General features: G+C 53.8%; 4 protein-coding genes across 4 annotated transcripts; 1 reads left to right on the top strand and 3 right to left on the bottom strand.

The window, feature by feature from the left end:
• Window positions 1–955: 955 nt before the first annotated feature.
• Window positions 956–1,135, bottom strand: ColSpa_09869 (uncharacterized protein; the record flags this gene model as incomplete). The annotated part of the gene is made up of 1 exon (XM_049276081.1): window positions 956–1,135. The coding sequence occupies one exon, from the start codon at window positions 1,133–1,135 to the stop codon at window positions 956–958; it is 180 nt and encodes a 59-aa protein (XP_049132038.1).
• A 777-nt stretch (window positions 1,136–1,912) lies between these two features.
• ColSpa_09868 (uncharacterized protein) lies at window positions 1,913–2,173 on the bottom strand (the record flags this gene model as incomplete). The annotated part of the gene is made up of 1 exon (XM_049276080.1): window positions 1,913–2,173. One exon carries the CDS (start codon window positions 2,171–2,173, stop codon window positions 1,913–1,915), a length of 261 nt encoding a protein of 86 aa, XP_049132037.1.
• Window positions 2,174–2,849: 676 nt separating this feature from the next.
• ColSpa_09867 (uncharacterized protein) lies at window positions 2,850–4,224 on the bottom strand (the record flags this gene model as incomplete). Its single annotated transcript, XM_049276079.1, has 3 exons — window positions 2,850–3,479; window positions 3,544–3,810; window positions 3,868–4,224. The coding sequence occupies 3 exons, from the start codon at window positions 4,222–4,224 to the stop codon at window positions 2,850–2,852; spliced, it is 1,254 nt and encodes a 417-aa protein (XP_049132036.1).
• Window positions 4,225–5,696: 1,472 nt separating this feature from the next.
• Window positions 5,697–15,420, top strand: ColSpa_09866 (vacuolar protein sorting-associated protein 13C; the record flags this gene model as incomplete). Its single annotated transcript, XM_049276078.1, has 4 exons — window positions 5,697–8,243; window positions 8,484–10,230; window positions 10,462–12,214; window positions 12,264–15,420. The coding sequence occupies 4 exons, from the start codon at window positions 5,697–5,699 to the stop codon at window positions 15,418–15,420; spliced, it is 9,204 nt and encodes a 3,067-aa protein (XP_049132035.1).
• Window positions 15,421–15,776: the final 356 nt, after the last annotated feature.

Genomic DNA, 15,776 nt, shown 5'->3' with positions numbered 1-15,776 from the left:
CGAGTTTGAGTCCGAGTCAACAATCCAACCGTGGGAAACGGATAATCATCAGGTCAGCTTCCAAGGACTTGGAGTAATTCGCGGCACAAAGACGGTGAGCCGTGGCAAAGGCTCCGAATGGCGGGTTCGCCATGGGATGAATCGCGAGATTGAGACGCGGCGCGAGGCCCGGCGTCGTGGCCATGACGTCAACGCCAGTGGAGGGGGTTCTTCTTCATCCTAGAGTCGTTTCTGCAATCCCTGGGTCCTTGGGCGCTCTCGGGAGGGTCCAACCCCGCACGCTGTGCTGCCAGCAGGCCCTGTCTAGGACCGGGGGTAAGAGTTCAAACAAGGACAGTGACGGCATCGTGTCCCGCTTCGGGAGCGACATTCTCAGGGGGGTTCTGTTTGACAGTACCACGGCAGAGAAGAGTTCAGCAGAAAAGATTGTCATTGCGTATGTACTCTTCGAGGCGGCGTCGCTGGGCAGGGCGGGCGATGACATCAGTGCAGAGAATAATGGTTTCCACTGACAATGCCTACCCGCAATACCTCATGCACCACCGTGGGGGGGGGGGTTGGACAAGGGCTGAACGTGTCAGTTGAATGCAGCGGGAGGCAAGGAATCCGGAAGTCTGGGAGAGCTTAACGGTCTCAGGGCCCCGACGTCGCTGAACGATAGCGTTTTAGGCTTCCTAGTAACAACTGCCCTACGTAAAGCACTCTAAATCAAGGTACTAACCGGGCTGCGGCGCAGGGGTTGCTAGGCAAAATGTCTTTGATGTGCTGCCGTGTGGTTGCGGACGAGCTTCCTTTGGTGAGAATGACGCTGCTGAGTGTTGAACCTCCAACGTCACCAACGACGATCTCTTTGAGTCCCTTATTCGTGCGGCACTGCAGAACGCAACTTCCACCTCGGTAGGAGGATCACCTCCTTTTATTGATTTAACTTTTTCATATTAAAATTTTTAAAACTTTAGTACCCAAGGATTCCACGGCCGGACTCATCATCGCCTAGAGCGGCGGCGTGCTGGAGGATTCCAAGACCGCCGGACGCTATGTTGCGTCGCGTGATGCTTACAGGCAGGGCGGTGTTGCTGGTGCTGATGTAATCGGAGGCGTCTCCGGCCGAGCATGGCCCCTCGAAACTAGACATTAGACATTGACGAAGATTGGGCAGCCCTGCGCCGTCGAAAGCTTTTGAACCGTGGCTGCGGCTGCGCGGATCTTAGGGAACAGTGACTGGATCGCAAAGCCCCATTGGAGAAAAGAACACGCAATAAACTTTCGCGTCCTTGCTCTGCAGAGGACCGGGACAAGGCTGGAGGCCTCGGACCTCTTGCTCCGGCCGGCCTTCTGCACGACCGCGCCCTTTCCGGTTCGCTTTGCAAAGAAAAACCAGCAAGCAGGTGGAAAAGCAAGTACATAGTAAACGGGGGCAGGCCGTGCTGTTTTGCCGTCCCGTCGCTGCTGCGTTGAAACGCCGCCAGAAGCTTCGGTGGGGGAATTTGTGCCGGAATCTAATCGGAAACAAGAGATCGAGAAGGATTTCTTATCACGGCAATGCCTTTGTGCGGCGCGAAACGGAATTATCAAACGGTTCAGCGGGGAGGGTGTGAAGTGTTGCGCGGGATGCGAGGCGGATGACAGGACGACAGGTTGCCAAGAAAAAGCAGGAAGCAGAGACCGAAAGAAAGAAAATAAGAAAAGGCCGAGCATGGGTTCGTTTCCTTGATTTTCCTTCTTCCATCTTCTTTCCCCCCGTCACCCCCCTCTCGAATTCGGCATGTTCGGCCGGGGAGTGTTTATGCAACTTTTGTCCCTACCCTGGTAGCGACCGGCCAACGATCGGGCGGATCGGGAGAATCGGGCGCCATCGGACGGGATTAAGAGAGGGGCGCGGCGGGCGGAGAAGTGGGGTTTGCGGGCCCCGTCATGCCCCCGTCGGCACCTTCGGTGGCACCTTGAGGAACTTTGTTCGCATTCGAAGTTTGGGAGCCTCGGTCTCCTTTTCAGCACGACGACTGGGTCGCGATTTTCTAGAATTGTCTCCCTTGGCCTCTGAAGCTGTCATGGACGAGCGCAACGACTTTCTGTTTTTATCGACGTGCCCGGCCTGCGCACCTGCGGGTTGTGGGGAAGAGGGGTCGGATGTCCGGTGCTCGGGCTGCGCTGATGCCAGAGGAGGGGCCATGTCACGGTTTTGCTTCGGGAGGAACACCAGCCGCGAGTCTTATTTTGGCTGCGCTGCGAAGCACGGCGGGCTGGAGGGAGGTGACGATCACGAAGGGACGAACTCTGTGGACAGTTTGGGCCTGTGCCGTTCGGCCTCCCCAACTAGGGGCGGTGCGGTTTCGGTTGGGGGGTTGAGAGGTGAGCTCGGGGACCTGCTCGAGGCTGCGTCGAGCGCTGGTCCGCATCGGTTACGGGTGGGAATGTCCGAGTTGACGCTGCCGGGGCGAGCTGGGGATGGGAAAAACGGTTCCCATGGCATGGCCTTTTGACAACGTGACAACGTGGGAGAGAGGGGTGAGCTCAGAAGGTTGACCGATGACATTGCCATGGTTGAATGTCGATGGCAAACCCCCCGACTTTGAAATATGGCATTTCGACGCCTCCCCTCCACCGAGAAGGGCTGGGTTTTGGATCTGTTCACGTTGCAGAACCCTCGACGGCTCAAGACACAGGTGCACGGGGGACGAAACGTTGGGAAACGTGGCTTGCTTGGAATTCGTAGATGACTGTGACTCTGAACGCCGTACCTGATCAATGTGGCTTGCCATGACCTCGCGCCGTGCAGAGATGACTACAAAGGAAATTGCCGCTCATGGACCCCAAGTCCCATGAGAGGATATGTGCCGGATGAGTATCTACTCCTTCTTCTCCTTGCCGTCGTCCTTGGACTCGGACTCGGAATCCGACTTGGACTCGTCCTTCTCCTCCTCATCTCCCTCCGTCTCTTTGTCTTTCTTGTCCTCTTTCTTGTCAGCACCCTTCTCTTCCTTCTTGTCCTTGCCCTTGGACTCGCCCTTCTTGGCGCTCTTCTTCTCCTCCTCCTTGCGCTTTTTCTCCTCGGCCTTCTTCTTCTTCTCTTCTTCCTCCTTCTCCTTCCTCACACGCTTCTTCTCTTCCTCCTCGAGCTTCTCCCAGTCCTGGGACTCGTCGCTCTTGCCCTTGTGCATGCTCTCGGCCAGGCCTTCACCGATGTGGGGCTGTGCGTTGCCAATCTTGCTACGGCCGACCAGGCTGACAAAGATAGAGGCGCCGACAATCGCCGTCAGGACGAAGCGGTACACTCCGTACCACTGGGGAGTCCAGCCCTTGTTCTTGGCGCGAGTGTCTGCGAGGTACAGGAAGGTGAAGGCAGCGAACTGCGAGGTGAGGGCGTATTCAATGGGCATGAGAAGCGAGGGCCAGGCCACCATGGGCGCGAGCACTCCCATCCCGTAGCGAAAAGGCGTCCGGCGGGGGTGCGGTGTCTTCTCGGTATACTCCATTCCCTGTGGTAGCATGTCGTCAGTAATGTGGCTCGGCTGGCAGCGATGGGCGAGTTTCTCATCTTACCCAGTGGACGGCTCCGAGGAATGAGATGATGATCGCGCCGTATCCGAGTTGGATGGGCTCGAGCAGGTTCAGCCAGTACTGTGCCGACTCATGGTTCATGTAAATGTGGTTTGCAAAGGCCGACGTTGAGGGCCATTCGACGTTGAGATCCCAGCTGAGGTAGACTGTGCTCAGTGATGTCGCAAGGTAGGGAAGAGTCCCGGCAAGGCCGAGCGCGTAGGGTTCCCTGGGAACCTCGCTGAGGTTGAACGTGTCCTTGACAATGTTCTGCCGGCACTTGGTTAGCGAGTCTTGAGTATGACGGCCAAGAGACGGAGACCTTACCACTTCCTTCTTCAAACCTCCCGTGAGGTTCTCGTCATTCTCGGGGTTCGCTGGCGCAGGCTCCCAGAAGCGTCTCGTAGATGACTCGGTGGAAACCTCTTCCGGGCGCGCCTCGAGCTTCTTCTTGGCGATCTCCTTCTCGGCTTTCTTGTCGATCTTATCGTAGGGAGAGTTTGTGTATCGTGCTTGGAGAGACAAGGGAGTTAGGCGAGTAGCCTGGAGGGCTAACGAGGGCTTCCTGGAGCCCTGCAGGGCACCAGGTGAAGCTCTCGTCGAGAACGACGTCGCGGGGACTGTCGTGGGAGCTGCCGCCGAACGCGGAGCAAGGCGCAGAAGTTGTCGCGAGTTGCGAAGCATCGTGAAGCTGTCTGGCGGGTGTTGGCGGAGTGGAGATGTTCTGACGTAGTCAATCGGGAGCTGCGGTGTCAATTGTGCTCTCAGGCTTGTTCCAGCGTCGCACAGTAGTCCTAGGAGTACCTTGGAGATTGTTGTTCAAGCTTTGGGTTGATTTTGCAGCTATGAGAGTTGGGCCAAGTGCTGAGAGGCTTGGGATTTATTTGCGTCTCAGAAGGGCTGCAGATTGCCTCGAATTGATGTCAAGCAATGAGGAGCCAAAACCAGGTGGGTTAACAAAGCAAGGCACGCATTACGCAGCACACAATACGCAGCATCCTTTCTATCCTCCTCCTCTCGTCCACTAACATCGAGGCAAGGCCAACGCCATCGAGGTGCTGGAGCTGCAGCTGCCGGCTAGTGACGTAGTTGTGGAGACCTCTTCCCATGTCCACGCCCGGGCCAGACACTTCGTATTGGACGAACCAACTCTGAAAGTGGGGTGGTGCTAGAGAAAGATGGCCCAAGCTTCTCCCGTCCGTGCCGTTGCCGACGTTCACGCGACAGAGGGTTGGTTCAAGGCATGGTACGATGGACGAGAGGAGCATCTTGATAATGGCCACTAAATACGAAAGCGAGCTTTCCTACGCATGTAGAAAGCTTCAAAGCCTCTGATCTGCATTCCACGGAGATTTGAAAGATTTCATGGTAATTATACAGGTGCAAGCTCCTCAGAACACATTCGAGTGTCCTACTCTCCCTTGAAGACTGAATTTGACAAGGTACGTACTCAAGAGACTAACCGCTTCGGGTCGTGATGTAGGTAGACCCACCCCTTCCGTGGCTCGAAGCGGCCAGCAGCCACAGCCTGAACCGAGCTGTCGACCTGTTTTTGGCACTTTGGCACCACGACAGCTGCGGGGGAGGAAATGGACCATCAGGCAGCGTCATCATGCACAAATCAGTCCCATCCAGCCCAGAGTTCCAGACCAAACCCCCCCAACACCAACCCTGACGACCCAAGTACCAAGCATAACGTCGACTGCTTATGATCGAGTGTGCAACCTGTCAATCCCTTAGTTGATTCTCTAGATTGACTTGCCTTCCCATACTGCACGACTTGGCGTATCGACAGCCAGTTCCCCTACGATTGCTACTTTCGGAGCCACGGCAGACGCCACACACCTTTCGTATTCCCGATCAATCTCAACTCTCAACACCGCCAGATACCCATTGCCAGGTTTTTTTTTAACGACGATCCCGACACGACTGAGTACCCACGAACTCCATCTCTCACCTCAATCTCGACCTCGCGCCACGCCCACTTTGATGACGGCAGTGCCCCTCCGCCAACATTTCCGACCCCCGCGCGCGTGGTGATCGAGCTTCCCGACTGCCCCCAGTCTCCTCCCTGCCCCATGCTTCGAGCCGCTCATACACGATAGAACCTCAACACCGAGTCTCCCTCGCCAGGGTAACGGCACCATACAGACAAGATGTTGGAGGGACTCGTTGCCGGCCTGCTCAACAGGTTCCTGGGCATGTACGTCAAGAACTTTGACCCCGCACAGCTCAAGGTTGGGATCTGGTCTGGCGATGTCAAGCTACGGAACCTCGAGCTTCGGCGGGAAGCCCTCGACCAGCTGAAGCTGCCCATCAACGTGATGGAAGGCCACCTCGGCGAGCTCACTCTCATCATCCCGTGGTCCAACTTGCGCGGCGCACCCGTCAAGGTCTTTATCGAAGATGTCTTCCTGCTGGCCTCGCCCAGGGAGGAAGCCGCCTACGACGAAGAAGAGGAGGAGCGCAGGAAACAACGCATAAAGATGGAGAAGCTCGACTCGGCCGAGCTGCTCAAGGAGAGGTCTCAAGAAGGCATGAGCCAAGAGGAGCAGAAGAAGAGCCAGAGCTTCACTCAGAGCCTGGTCACCAAGATCGTCGACAACCTGCAGGTCACGATCAAGAACATTCACGTCAGATATGAGGACGCCATCTCCGCGCCTGGCCATCCCTTTGCCCTCGGCGTGACACTCGAGGAGTTCAGCGCCATCAGCACCGACGGCCAGTGGAAGCCCACCTTTATCCAGGATTCCGCGAAGAGCACCCACAAGCTCGCAACCCTTGGCGCGCTCGCTGTCTACTGGAACACGGACACAGAGCTGCTGGGTCCCGGACGAGAGGTCGACACAGGCGGAAAGCCTCCCATGCCACATGACGAGATGGTTGACAAGTTCAAGAGTTTGATCGGGTCAACCGAAGACACAGAGCTCAATCACCAGTTCATTCTGCGCCCCGTCAATGGAAAGGCAAAGATTGTCCTCGACAAGACCGGAGACGTTCATATCCCGAAAGCCAAGGCGAGCTTGCTATTCGAAGAAATCGGCCTGGTCATTGATGACGACCAATACCGCGACGGCCTAATGATGGTGGATCTTTTCCACTACTTCATCCGCCACCAAGAATACAAGAAGTTCCAGCCCAAGGGAGTCACGCCCAAGGAAGACCCGAGAGCCTGGCTCAAATTTGCCGGCGAAGCTGTGCTCAGCAAGATACACGAGAGAAACCGCAGATGGTCCTGGGACTACTTCCGAGAACGGCGTGACGATCGCAAACGCTACATTGAACTCTTCAAGAAGCGGAAACAACAGCAGCAGCTCAATGCCCAAGAAAGCGAAGAACTCAATAAGCTCGAGTTCAAGCTCGACTACGAGGACCTGCGGTTCTGGCGGTCTCTGGCCCGTAACCAACTGAAGAAGGAGAACGCTGCTGCCCTCAAGAACCAGCCTCCCAAACAGGAGCAGCAAGGTTGGCTGGCATGGGCTTGGGGCAGCGGCCAGAAACAGCAGGAACAGCATGCAGAGGACGACGAAAATACGCAGATCACCGAAGAGCAGCGCAAAGAGCTGTACGATGCCATCGAGTTTGACGAAAAGACAGCGTTGGCCGAATCAGTGGACATCCCCCGAGACTCGATTAAGATGCAGGTCGAGGCATGGTTGAGCACCGGAAGCTTCACGTTGAAGAAAAGCCATAACGGCAAGCGCAGCGACCTTCTCAGTCTTCATTTTGATGTTTTTAAAGCCAAGGTTCTACAGCGCCCCGATTCCTTCCTCGCCGATCTCAGTCTCGGTGGTCTTCGTGTCAACGATGGAACAACGCCCGATACATTGTTCCCTGAAATCGTCAGGGTCAAGGATGCCCCTGATACCCACGACCAGAAGCGACTCACCATTGAGGAACTCGAGGAAAACGACGACGAGCCCTTCTTTCGTTTTGAGGTTGAGCAGAACCCCATTGATCGTGAAGGAGACATCGCCCTTAGCGGATCGCTCAAGCCCCTGGAGATCGTGTGGAACCCGAACTTCGTGGTTGGCGTTGCAGACTTCTTCCGTCCACCAGAAAGACACATGGAATCCATCACAGCGCTGATGGAGACTGCCGGTGCTACTGTAGAGACGTTCAGAGAACAGACTCGCGCTGGTCTTGAGTTTGCACTCGAGGAACACAAAACCATCAATGCCCAGCTCGACTTGCAGGCTCCGCTCATTATCGTGCCAGTCAGCATTGCCGTCAGGGACTCCACCTGCTTGATTCTGGACGCCGGCCATATCAGTGTTAACAGCGAGCTGGTTGACCAGGACACAATGAAACAGATCCAGTCCAAGCAACGACAATCGTACACGGACGAGGACTTCAAGCGTCTCGAGTCTGTCATGTATGACAAGTTCTTGGTGAAGCTTTCCTCTACACAGGTGTTGATAGGCCCATCCATCGACGTGACGAAAGCTCAGCTTTCGAAGAAGGATAATACGCAACATCTACACGTTGTGGAAGAAATCAACGTTGACTTCGTCGTCGAAACTTCCATCCTCCCCAAAGCCCCGAACCTGACGAAGCTCAAAGTCTCCGGCCATCTTCCCATGCTCCATGCTACCGTCTCAGATTCAAAGTACAAGAACCTGATGCGAATCATCGATGTCGCCATTCCCAAATTTGGTCAGGGTGAACAACAGGAACAGATCAAAGACTCCCAAGGACAGCCAGTGACAACTCGTCCGCGTGGCTTGAGTACCGCCTCGAGTCGGTCGCGGTCACGCAAGGAACCCAGTCGTCGCAAATCGTCACAGTTCCCATTCATGCAGTCGCAGACCGCCATTGTCATCGACGACGACGATGATGACCACGACGAGTTCGAGGACGCCGACGGCGGTAGGGACAACAAGGAACAGCTCAAGTTACAGCAGCGTTCTTTCGAGCTTAAATTTAAGGTGGATACTCTCAAGGGATCTCTGTACCGAAGCGACCCAGACAAGAAGAAGCCCGATCAGTTGCTCGTTGAATTGGTTGCAGAAAACTTTGACCTTCTCTTCTACCTGCGCCCATACGACATGAACGCCGAGGTTTCGCTGGGCTCCGTCACGATGGATGACTTTGTCGACAACCCTTCAGCAGATTTCAAATCAATTGTGTCGTCTGGAGACGTCGAGGATCGCGAGCAGAATCGCAGCCTTGTCAGTGTCAAGTTCACCCGGGTCAACCGCTTGTCGCCAGAGTTTATGCCAGTGTATGAGGGCGTGGAGACAAACGTTACCGCTGCAATTTCCACAATCAACCTTATTGTGACTAGAAAGACACTTCTCACGCTTTTGGATTTTATCCTAGCAACTTTCACTGGAAATAACAACGAAGCAGCAACACCGCAGGAACAGAAGGCCATTTCGGACTCGGACGACGACGACGAAGAAGTCGAGATAGCAGTCGATGCCCCGCCAGAAGACGCTCCAGCAAACACAGGCTCCATCAGAGTCAAGGTGGACTTGAAGAGTATCCGGATGATCCTGAATAACGATGGGATCCGCCTGGCTACCCTGTCATTCAATCATGCTGACGTCGGAGTTTTCCTTTTGGGCAAAACCATGCGTGTGAATGCAAAGTTGGGCAATCTCAACCTAGTCGACGACATCAACCAGGGCGTCTCGGAGGAGTCCAATCTGAGGCAACTCATTTCCATCCAAGGCGACGAGCTTGCCGACTTCCGTTACGAGACGTTCGATGCGACCAACAAAAAGGCGTATCCCGGATACGATTCCTCAGTCTATTTGAGGGCTGGCTCCGTCAAGCTTAACTTTCTCGAAGAGCCTTTCAGAAAGATCATTCAATTCCTCGTCAAGTTTGGCAAGATGCAAGCCATCTACAATGCCGCTCGTCAAGCAGCGGCGTCGCAAGCCAACCAGATCCAACAGAGCACGAGCAAGTTAAAGTATGATGTTGTGGTCAAGACACCGATTGTTGTTTTCCCTCGGGTTGTTACCCAAGGACAAACCAAGCGGGATGTCATCACTGCCTACTTGGGTGAAATCTATGCTCAGAACAAGTTTGCCCCATTGGATGATTCTGAAGACTCTCAGATAGCGACAAAGATCTCTGCCGGAATCCGCAACATTCGTCTGACATCCGACTTCAATTACCCTGGCGATCTTTCCGAAGAGCTAGAGCTGATCGACAAGGTTGATCTTGGCTTCAACGTCACTTACGCTGAGCACCAAGACGGCAAAAAGCGACCCGAGCTTGAGATTGAAGGCAGCATGTCTGACTTCAATCTGCGGCTTACCCAGTTTCAACTCAGGTTCTTGATGGAGATCTCAAAGGCTGTCCCCGCCGCATTTGCTGCCGACTCGGAAGAGCAAGATCAAGAGGCTGAGCGCGAAGTCGATAAAGACACACTGCAGAGAGCTAAGTCTATGCCCATTGACAAGAGCTCAAGTGATGAGCAGAAAGAGGTTGATCTTGGTCCTGAGCTATCCCCCAAGAACCAAGCATGGACAAAACTCGACCTTGTCTTCCAGGTTAACACCATTGGCATGGAGCTATTACTTGCCCCCGGGGAGAAGCCCGTTGGCAAGCTAGAGGATGCCAGCTTGTCCCGGTTCTCATTAGATGGTACCAAACTAAAGACACGCATGCTCAACGATGGTTCTCTCGAGGGCGAATTCCTGATCCACTCATTTACAATTTACGATAGCCGCCCTCGTGAAACGAACAAGTTCCGCCGGATCATGACATCCTCCAACAAGGAGGTACAGCAGCTGATGGCTAGCATTACGATGTCAGGGGGCCAGGAGAGGAGCCTCATTGCTATTGTCACTATCGACAGTCCGCGCATCATCTTCGCACTTGATTACCTTTTCGCCATTCAGAACTTTGTCATGGTCGGCCTACAACCAGAGGAACCTTCGCCGGCTGATGACGAGTCACTGCTAGAGACGCCAGAGGAGTCTGACATTGACACTGATTCTATGCAAGTCACTTGGTCCAACAAAGCCAAGTCACAGAAGAGCAGCAGTGATGAGATCGAAGAGCCCCAGGGAGAAGCCAACGACAAGCCCCAAAGCACCCTGAGCATTGCGTATAGGGTAAACATTGTGGATGCACAAGTCATATTGATTGCAAACCCCCTTAGCGCCAGCTCCGAAGCCATCGTACTTGGCACCAAGCAGGTCTTGCTTTCTCAACAACATGCCCTGACCTTTCAAGTTTCCGAGATTGGCATGTTCCTTTGCCGAATGGATCGGTTCGAAGACTCACGCCTCCGACTCATCGACGATTTCTCCGTCCAAATGTCAATGGATAGTTCGAAACCCAACATTACGAGCATTCATGCAGACATTGAACCTTTGATTCTACGACTCTCCCTGAGAGATATTCTACTCGCTCTTCAAATCGCCAGCAAGGCTACTGAACTGTCGGACCAACAACAAAAGGAGCAGGACAACAAGAAGTCTGCTTCCGCTGCAGATGAGAAAGCGAAGCAACTTCGTCAGGCTGGTATCAAGCAGCGAACGGCCAGTGGTAAAGGACCATCAACCATGGCGAACAAGACCGTTGTGTCCAAGACCGCCAAGGTAGCGGCGTCTCAAGCGAAACAAGATCAAGAAGACCCGCATGGCACAGCTATCCAAGCCCGCCCGAAACGTCACGAGGAACTCTCAGCCACCATTGAGGGTATTCGTGTTGTTCTCATTGGCGACGTCCATGAGCTTCCCATCCTCGACCTGGGTATCAAAAGCTTCACTGCCACGGCTGAAGACTGGTCTTCCAACCTCAAGGCCGAGACGGCTATCGACCTTTACACAAATGTCTACAATTTCTCCAAGTCAGCATGGGAACCCTTATTGGAACCTTGGCAGGTCGGTTTCGGGATCGCGCGGGAGCAGCAGTCAGGCCTGCTGTCCATCGACGTTGCGTCCAAGAAAGTCTTCGATGTCACAATCACAACTGCCACTATTGCGCTGGCGTCGAAGTCTTTCGCCTTTCTCAGCAAAGACGAAGATGTTCTCGGCAAGCCACGTGGTGTCGATGCCCCGTATCGCATCCGAAACTACACTGGTTTCGATGTAGTGGTACAGTCCAAGAGCACGATAACGGACGACAACATGACAGCCCGCCTCGAAGATGGAGAGGAGGCGCCCTGGAGCTTTGAGCCCTGGGAAAAAATGCGAGAAAACCTTTCTACGGAAGGCAGCACCGGCAGCGTGGGAATCCATCTGGAGGGCAGTGGCTTTGACGCGGTTAAGAACGTCAGACTGAACCGTGAGGGTGAGGCGATCTATGGCCTGAAGCCCAAGACTGACAACATTCTGCATCGCTTGCTTGTCGAAGTCACCTTGGGAAAGGACAACGTCAAATACGTCACTCTACGATCGCCGCTCGTGGTTGACAACCTCACCCAAATCCCCGTCGAGCTGGGTGTGTACGACGCCCAAGAGGGCCACCTGCTCAAGATTGAGAAGATTGCCCCCGGAGAGAGCCGACCCGCTCCGGTGGGAGCTGTGTTCATGAAGTCCTTGCTCGTGCGACCCGACTCGGGCTTCGGGTATGCATGGTCTTCTGAGACCCTGTGGTGGAGAGATCTCTTGAAGCGACCTACACGGACGATGGTCTGCAAGGGAGAAAACGGCGATCCGTTCTATTTCCAGCTCAATGCTACGTTTGACAGATCGAATCCGCTGACCAAGTAAGTACTTTCGCTTTATTTGTTGGGTATCCGCTGACCACTCAACCAGGAACTATCCGTACATGCGTATCAAGCTGTCGCCGCCAGTGATTCTCGAAAACTTACTTCCGTACGACTTCAAGTACCGCATTTACGACAAGAACACAAAGAAGGACTGGGCAAACTTTCTTCGCAAGGGTGGCCTAAGTCCGGTCCACGTCGTGGAGCTGTCTCACCTCCTTCTTCTCAGTATCGACATGCAGGATACCGTATTTAAGCCCAGCGACTTTGCAATTATCAACGCCGGGTCGTCAGATGACTTCAAAAAAGAAGATCGGCTTCTTTGCAAGGATGCCGACGGCCTGCAGCTTAATCTTAAGCTTCACTACCACAAGGTTCCAGACGGCGGTGGGGCCTTCCGGGTGACCGTCTACAGTCCTTACATCATCTTGAACAAGACCGGGCTCGACCTTCAGATTAGAGCCAAGGGTTTCCTTCAGGGCGCGCGGCCTGCAGCTGGCCAGTCAACTCTGTCTAACAGGTCCAGATCCGACAGAGATCGTCCCAAGGCCACCCCGTTCATGTTTTCATTCGGCAATGAAGATCACAGAAATCGAGCGTTATTGCAGATTGCTGACTCTGAGTGGAGCAAGCCGCAAAGTTTTGATGCTATCGGTAGTACAACAGAAGTGGTACTGCCGTCACCCTCCAGGAACACCGAAGTGCACATCGGCATTACGACTGAGGCTGGAGAAGGCAAGTACAAGATGACCAAGGTCGTTACTCTGGCGCCGAGGTTTGTCCTGGAAAACAAGCTCGGAGAGGAGATCAACGTCCGAGAGTCCAGCTCATCAGGCTTCATGACACTAAAGCCTAGCGCCCACCAACCACTTCACTTCATGCAGAAGACGGCTGTCAAGCAGCTTTCTCTTTGCCATCCGGGAATGAATAATCAATGGACTTCGCCCTTCAACATCTCGGATATCGGCACTACTCATGTCAAGATTGCCAAGGCAGGTCAACGCCAACGTTTGATTCGCGTCGAGACTTTGATGGAAGGTGCTACCATTTTCTTGCACCTCAGTCTGGAGACCAAAAACTGGCCGTACCAGATGAGAAATGAGAGCGATACGGAATTCACGTTCTATCAGGCCAATCCCAGCTTGGATGATGACGGAGTTGAAGACAGATCAGGCTGGAGGCCCATCAAGTATAGACTGCCGGCCAGAAGTATCATGCCCTATGCCTGGGACTTCCCCGCTGCCAAGTTCCGCGAGATCATCATCAACGCCCACGGCAAGGAGAGACACGTCAAGCTGGCCGAGATCGGCAACCAGATTCCGATGAAGTTCACGACCAATTCCGGTCAACAAAAGATCATTGACATCAACGTAGCCGCCGATGGCCCTACGCAGACTCTGATTCTATCCAACTTCCGGCAATCGAAGAGTCTGTACCGACAGAAGTCAAAGTCTGGCTCCCGCACAAGCACCGATGGCTTTGAAGTCAAGGATCAGGAGACGACTGCAACTTTCCGAGCCCAGCTGAAGCTCTCAGGCATTGGAATTTCACTTATCAACTCTCAGCTCAAGGAACTTGCCTACGTCACCTTCAGGGACGTCTCACTTCGTTACCACGACTCTCCTCTCCAGCAAACTATCAGCTTCTCGGTCAAGTGGATCCAGATTGACAACCAACTGTACGGCGGCCTCTTCCCGATGATTTTGTACCCTAGCGTAGTCCCGAAGAGGGCCCAGGAGGTTGACGCGCATCCCTCGATCCACGCCATGGTCACTCGGGTGAAGGACGATTCATACGGTGTGCTTTACATCAAATACGCCACACTCTTGATGCAGCAAATGACGATTGAACTCGACGAAGACTTCGTTTATGCGGTTCTGGATTTTGCAAATATTCCTGGAGCCGCCTGGTCCGATACCAACGAAGAAGGCAAGCTGTGTGACGAGGAGTTGGACATTCCTGAGCCGCAACAGCAGCAGTCCGGTCAGGACATCTACTTCGAGCTGCTCAACATCCAGCCCATGCAACTTGATCTGTCCTTCATGCGCACGGAACGAATTAATGCTGAGGACAAGACATCGTCGCGAAACCCTCTCATGTTCTTCCTCAATGTCATGACCATGGCCATCGGTAACGTCAATGATGCACCCATCCGTCTAAACGCTCTCATGTTAGACAACGTCCGCGTCTCGGTGCCTGCTCTGACGCAGAACATCTCGAGTCACTACAGCCAAGAGGTACTCTATCAGATTCACAAGATCCTTGGCTCTGCCGATTTCCTCGGTAACCCAGTCGGTTTGTTCAACAACATCAGCTCTGGCCTAACAGATGTGTTCTACGAACCCTACCAAGGGCTGATTCTTTCGGACAAACCCGAAGATTTTGGTATCGGTGTTGCAAAGGGAGCTGCGTCGCTCGTCAAGAAGTCTGTCTACGGTTTCTCAGATTCTTTCTCTAAGTTTACTGGCAGCTTGTCCAAGGGTCTAGCGGCTGCAACTCTCGACAAGCAGTTTCAGGATCGTCGTCGTATTACGCGCGCACGCAACAGGCCCAAGCATGCTCTCTATGGCGTCACCACCGGCGCCAACTCACTCTTCACGAGCGCCGCATCCGGTGTGGGTGGACTTGTGCGCAAGCCACTTGAAGGGGCAGAGCAAGAGGGCGCACTGGGATTCTTCAAGGGTGTTGGAAAGGGCGTCATAGGATTTGCGACTAAGCCCGCAATCGGTGTTCTGGATATGGCCTCCAATGTTTCTGAAGGCATCCGCAACACAACGACGGTCTTTGACGGCTCAGAGCTTGACCGTGTTCGACCTGCTCGGTTCGTGCCTTCCGACGGCATTGTGCGACCCTACAACGCTCGGGAAGCACTCGGACAGTCATGGTTGAAGCAAGTTGATAACGGCAAGTACTTCAACGAAAACTACATTGCTCACCTTGAGCTACCCCGCGAAGACATGGTAGTCATGGTCACATACGCCCGGATCCTGCTTATTCGCAGCCGGCGTTTGACTTCTGAGTGGGATGTGCCACTAAAAGATGTCCAAACCATTGCAAAGGAGCGGACAGGTCTGAGCCTGACCCTAAGAGGCGGCACAAACGGGCCATTTATCCCTGTCGGCGATGAAAGCGGCCGCGCCTTCTTGTACAAAATGGTGGCCGTCGCCGTAGAGGAGTTCAACAGGCGATTTAGAGGATTGGAGTGAGGAGCAAGACATGACGAGAGGTTGGAATCGGACAAAAGGTGTAACCAGGGCTGAAAACACGAGTAGCCCTTAAACCGATGCACCTTTGCTTTTCTATATAATTACTTCCTTTTCAGTTGAGGCCTAGAAGCATAGCCTCGCGATTCCTTAGCAAGTATATATTAGTCGACGTACAAGAACTGCATTTGCCCCTGATTTGAGTACACTGTCAGAAGTCAATAATTTAACGATCGAGATGATCAACCACTTTCATCATCAGCTTGCTAGCCTTCATATCCTAGTTTTGCAAGTCAAGGTTGTATAGAAGGATAAGTTATAACTCAGATCCCGCGTACCTTGACACTATACGTTGGAGT

Source organism: Colletotrichum spaethianum, assembly GCF_022836535.1.
Source record: "Colletotrichum spaethianum MAFF 239500 DNA, contig31, whole genome shotgun sequence".
NCBI classification, from domain to species: domain Eukaryota; kingdom Fungi; phylum Ascomycota; class Sordariomycetes; order Glomerellales; family Glomerellaceae; genus Colletotrichum; species Colletotrichum spaethianum.
The sequence above is the reverse complement of the archived record's forward strand: the minus strand, read 5'-3'. Positions and strand labels throughout refer to the sequence as shown.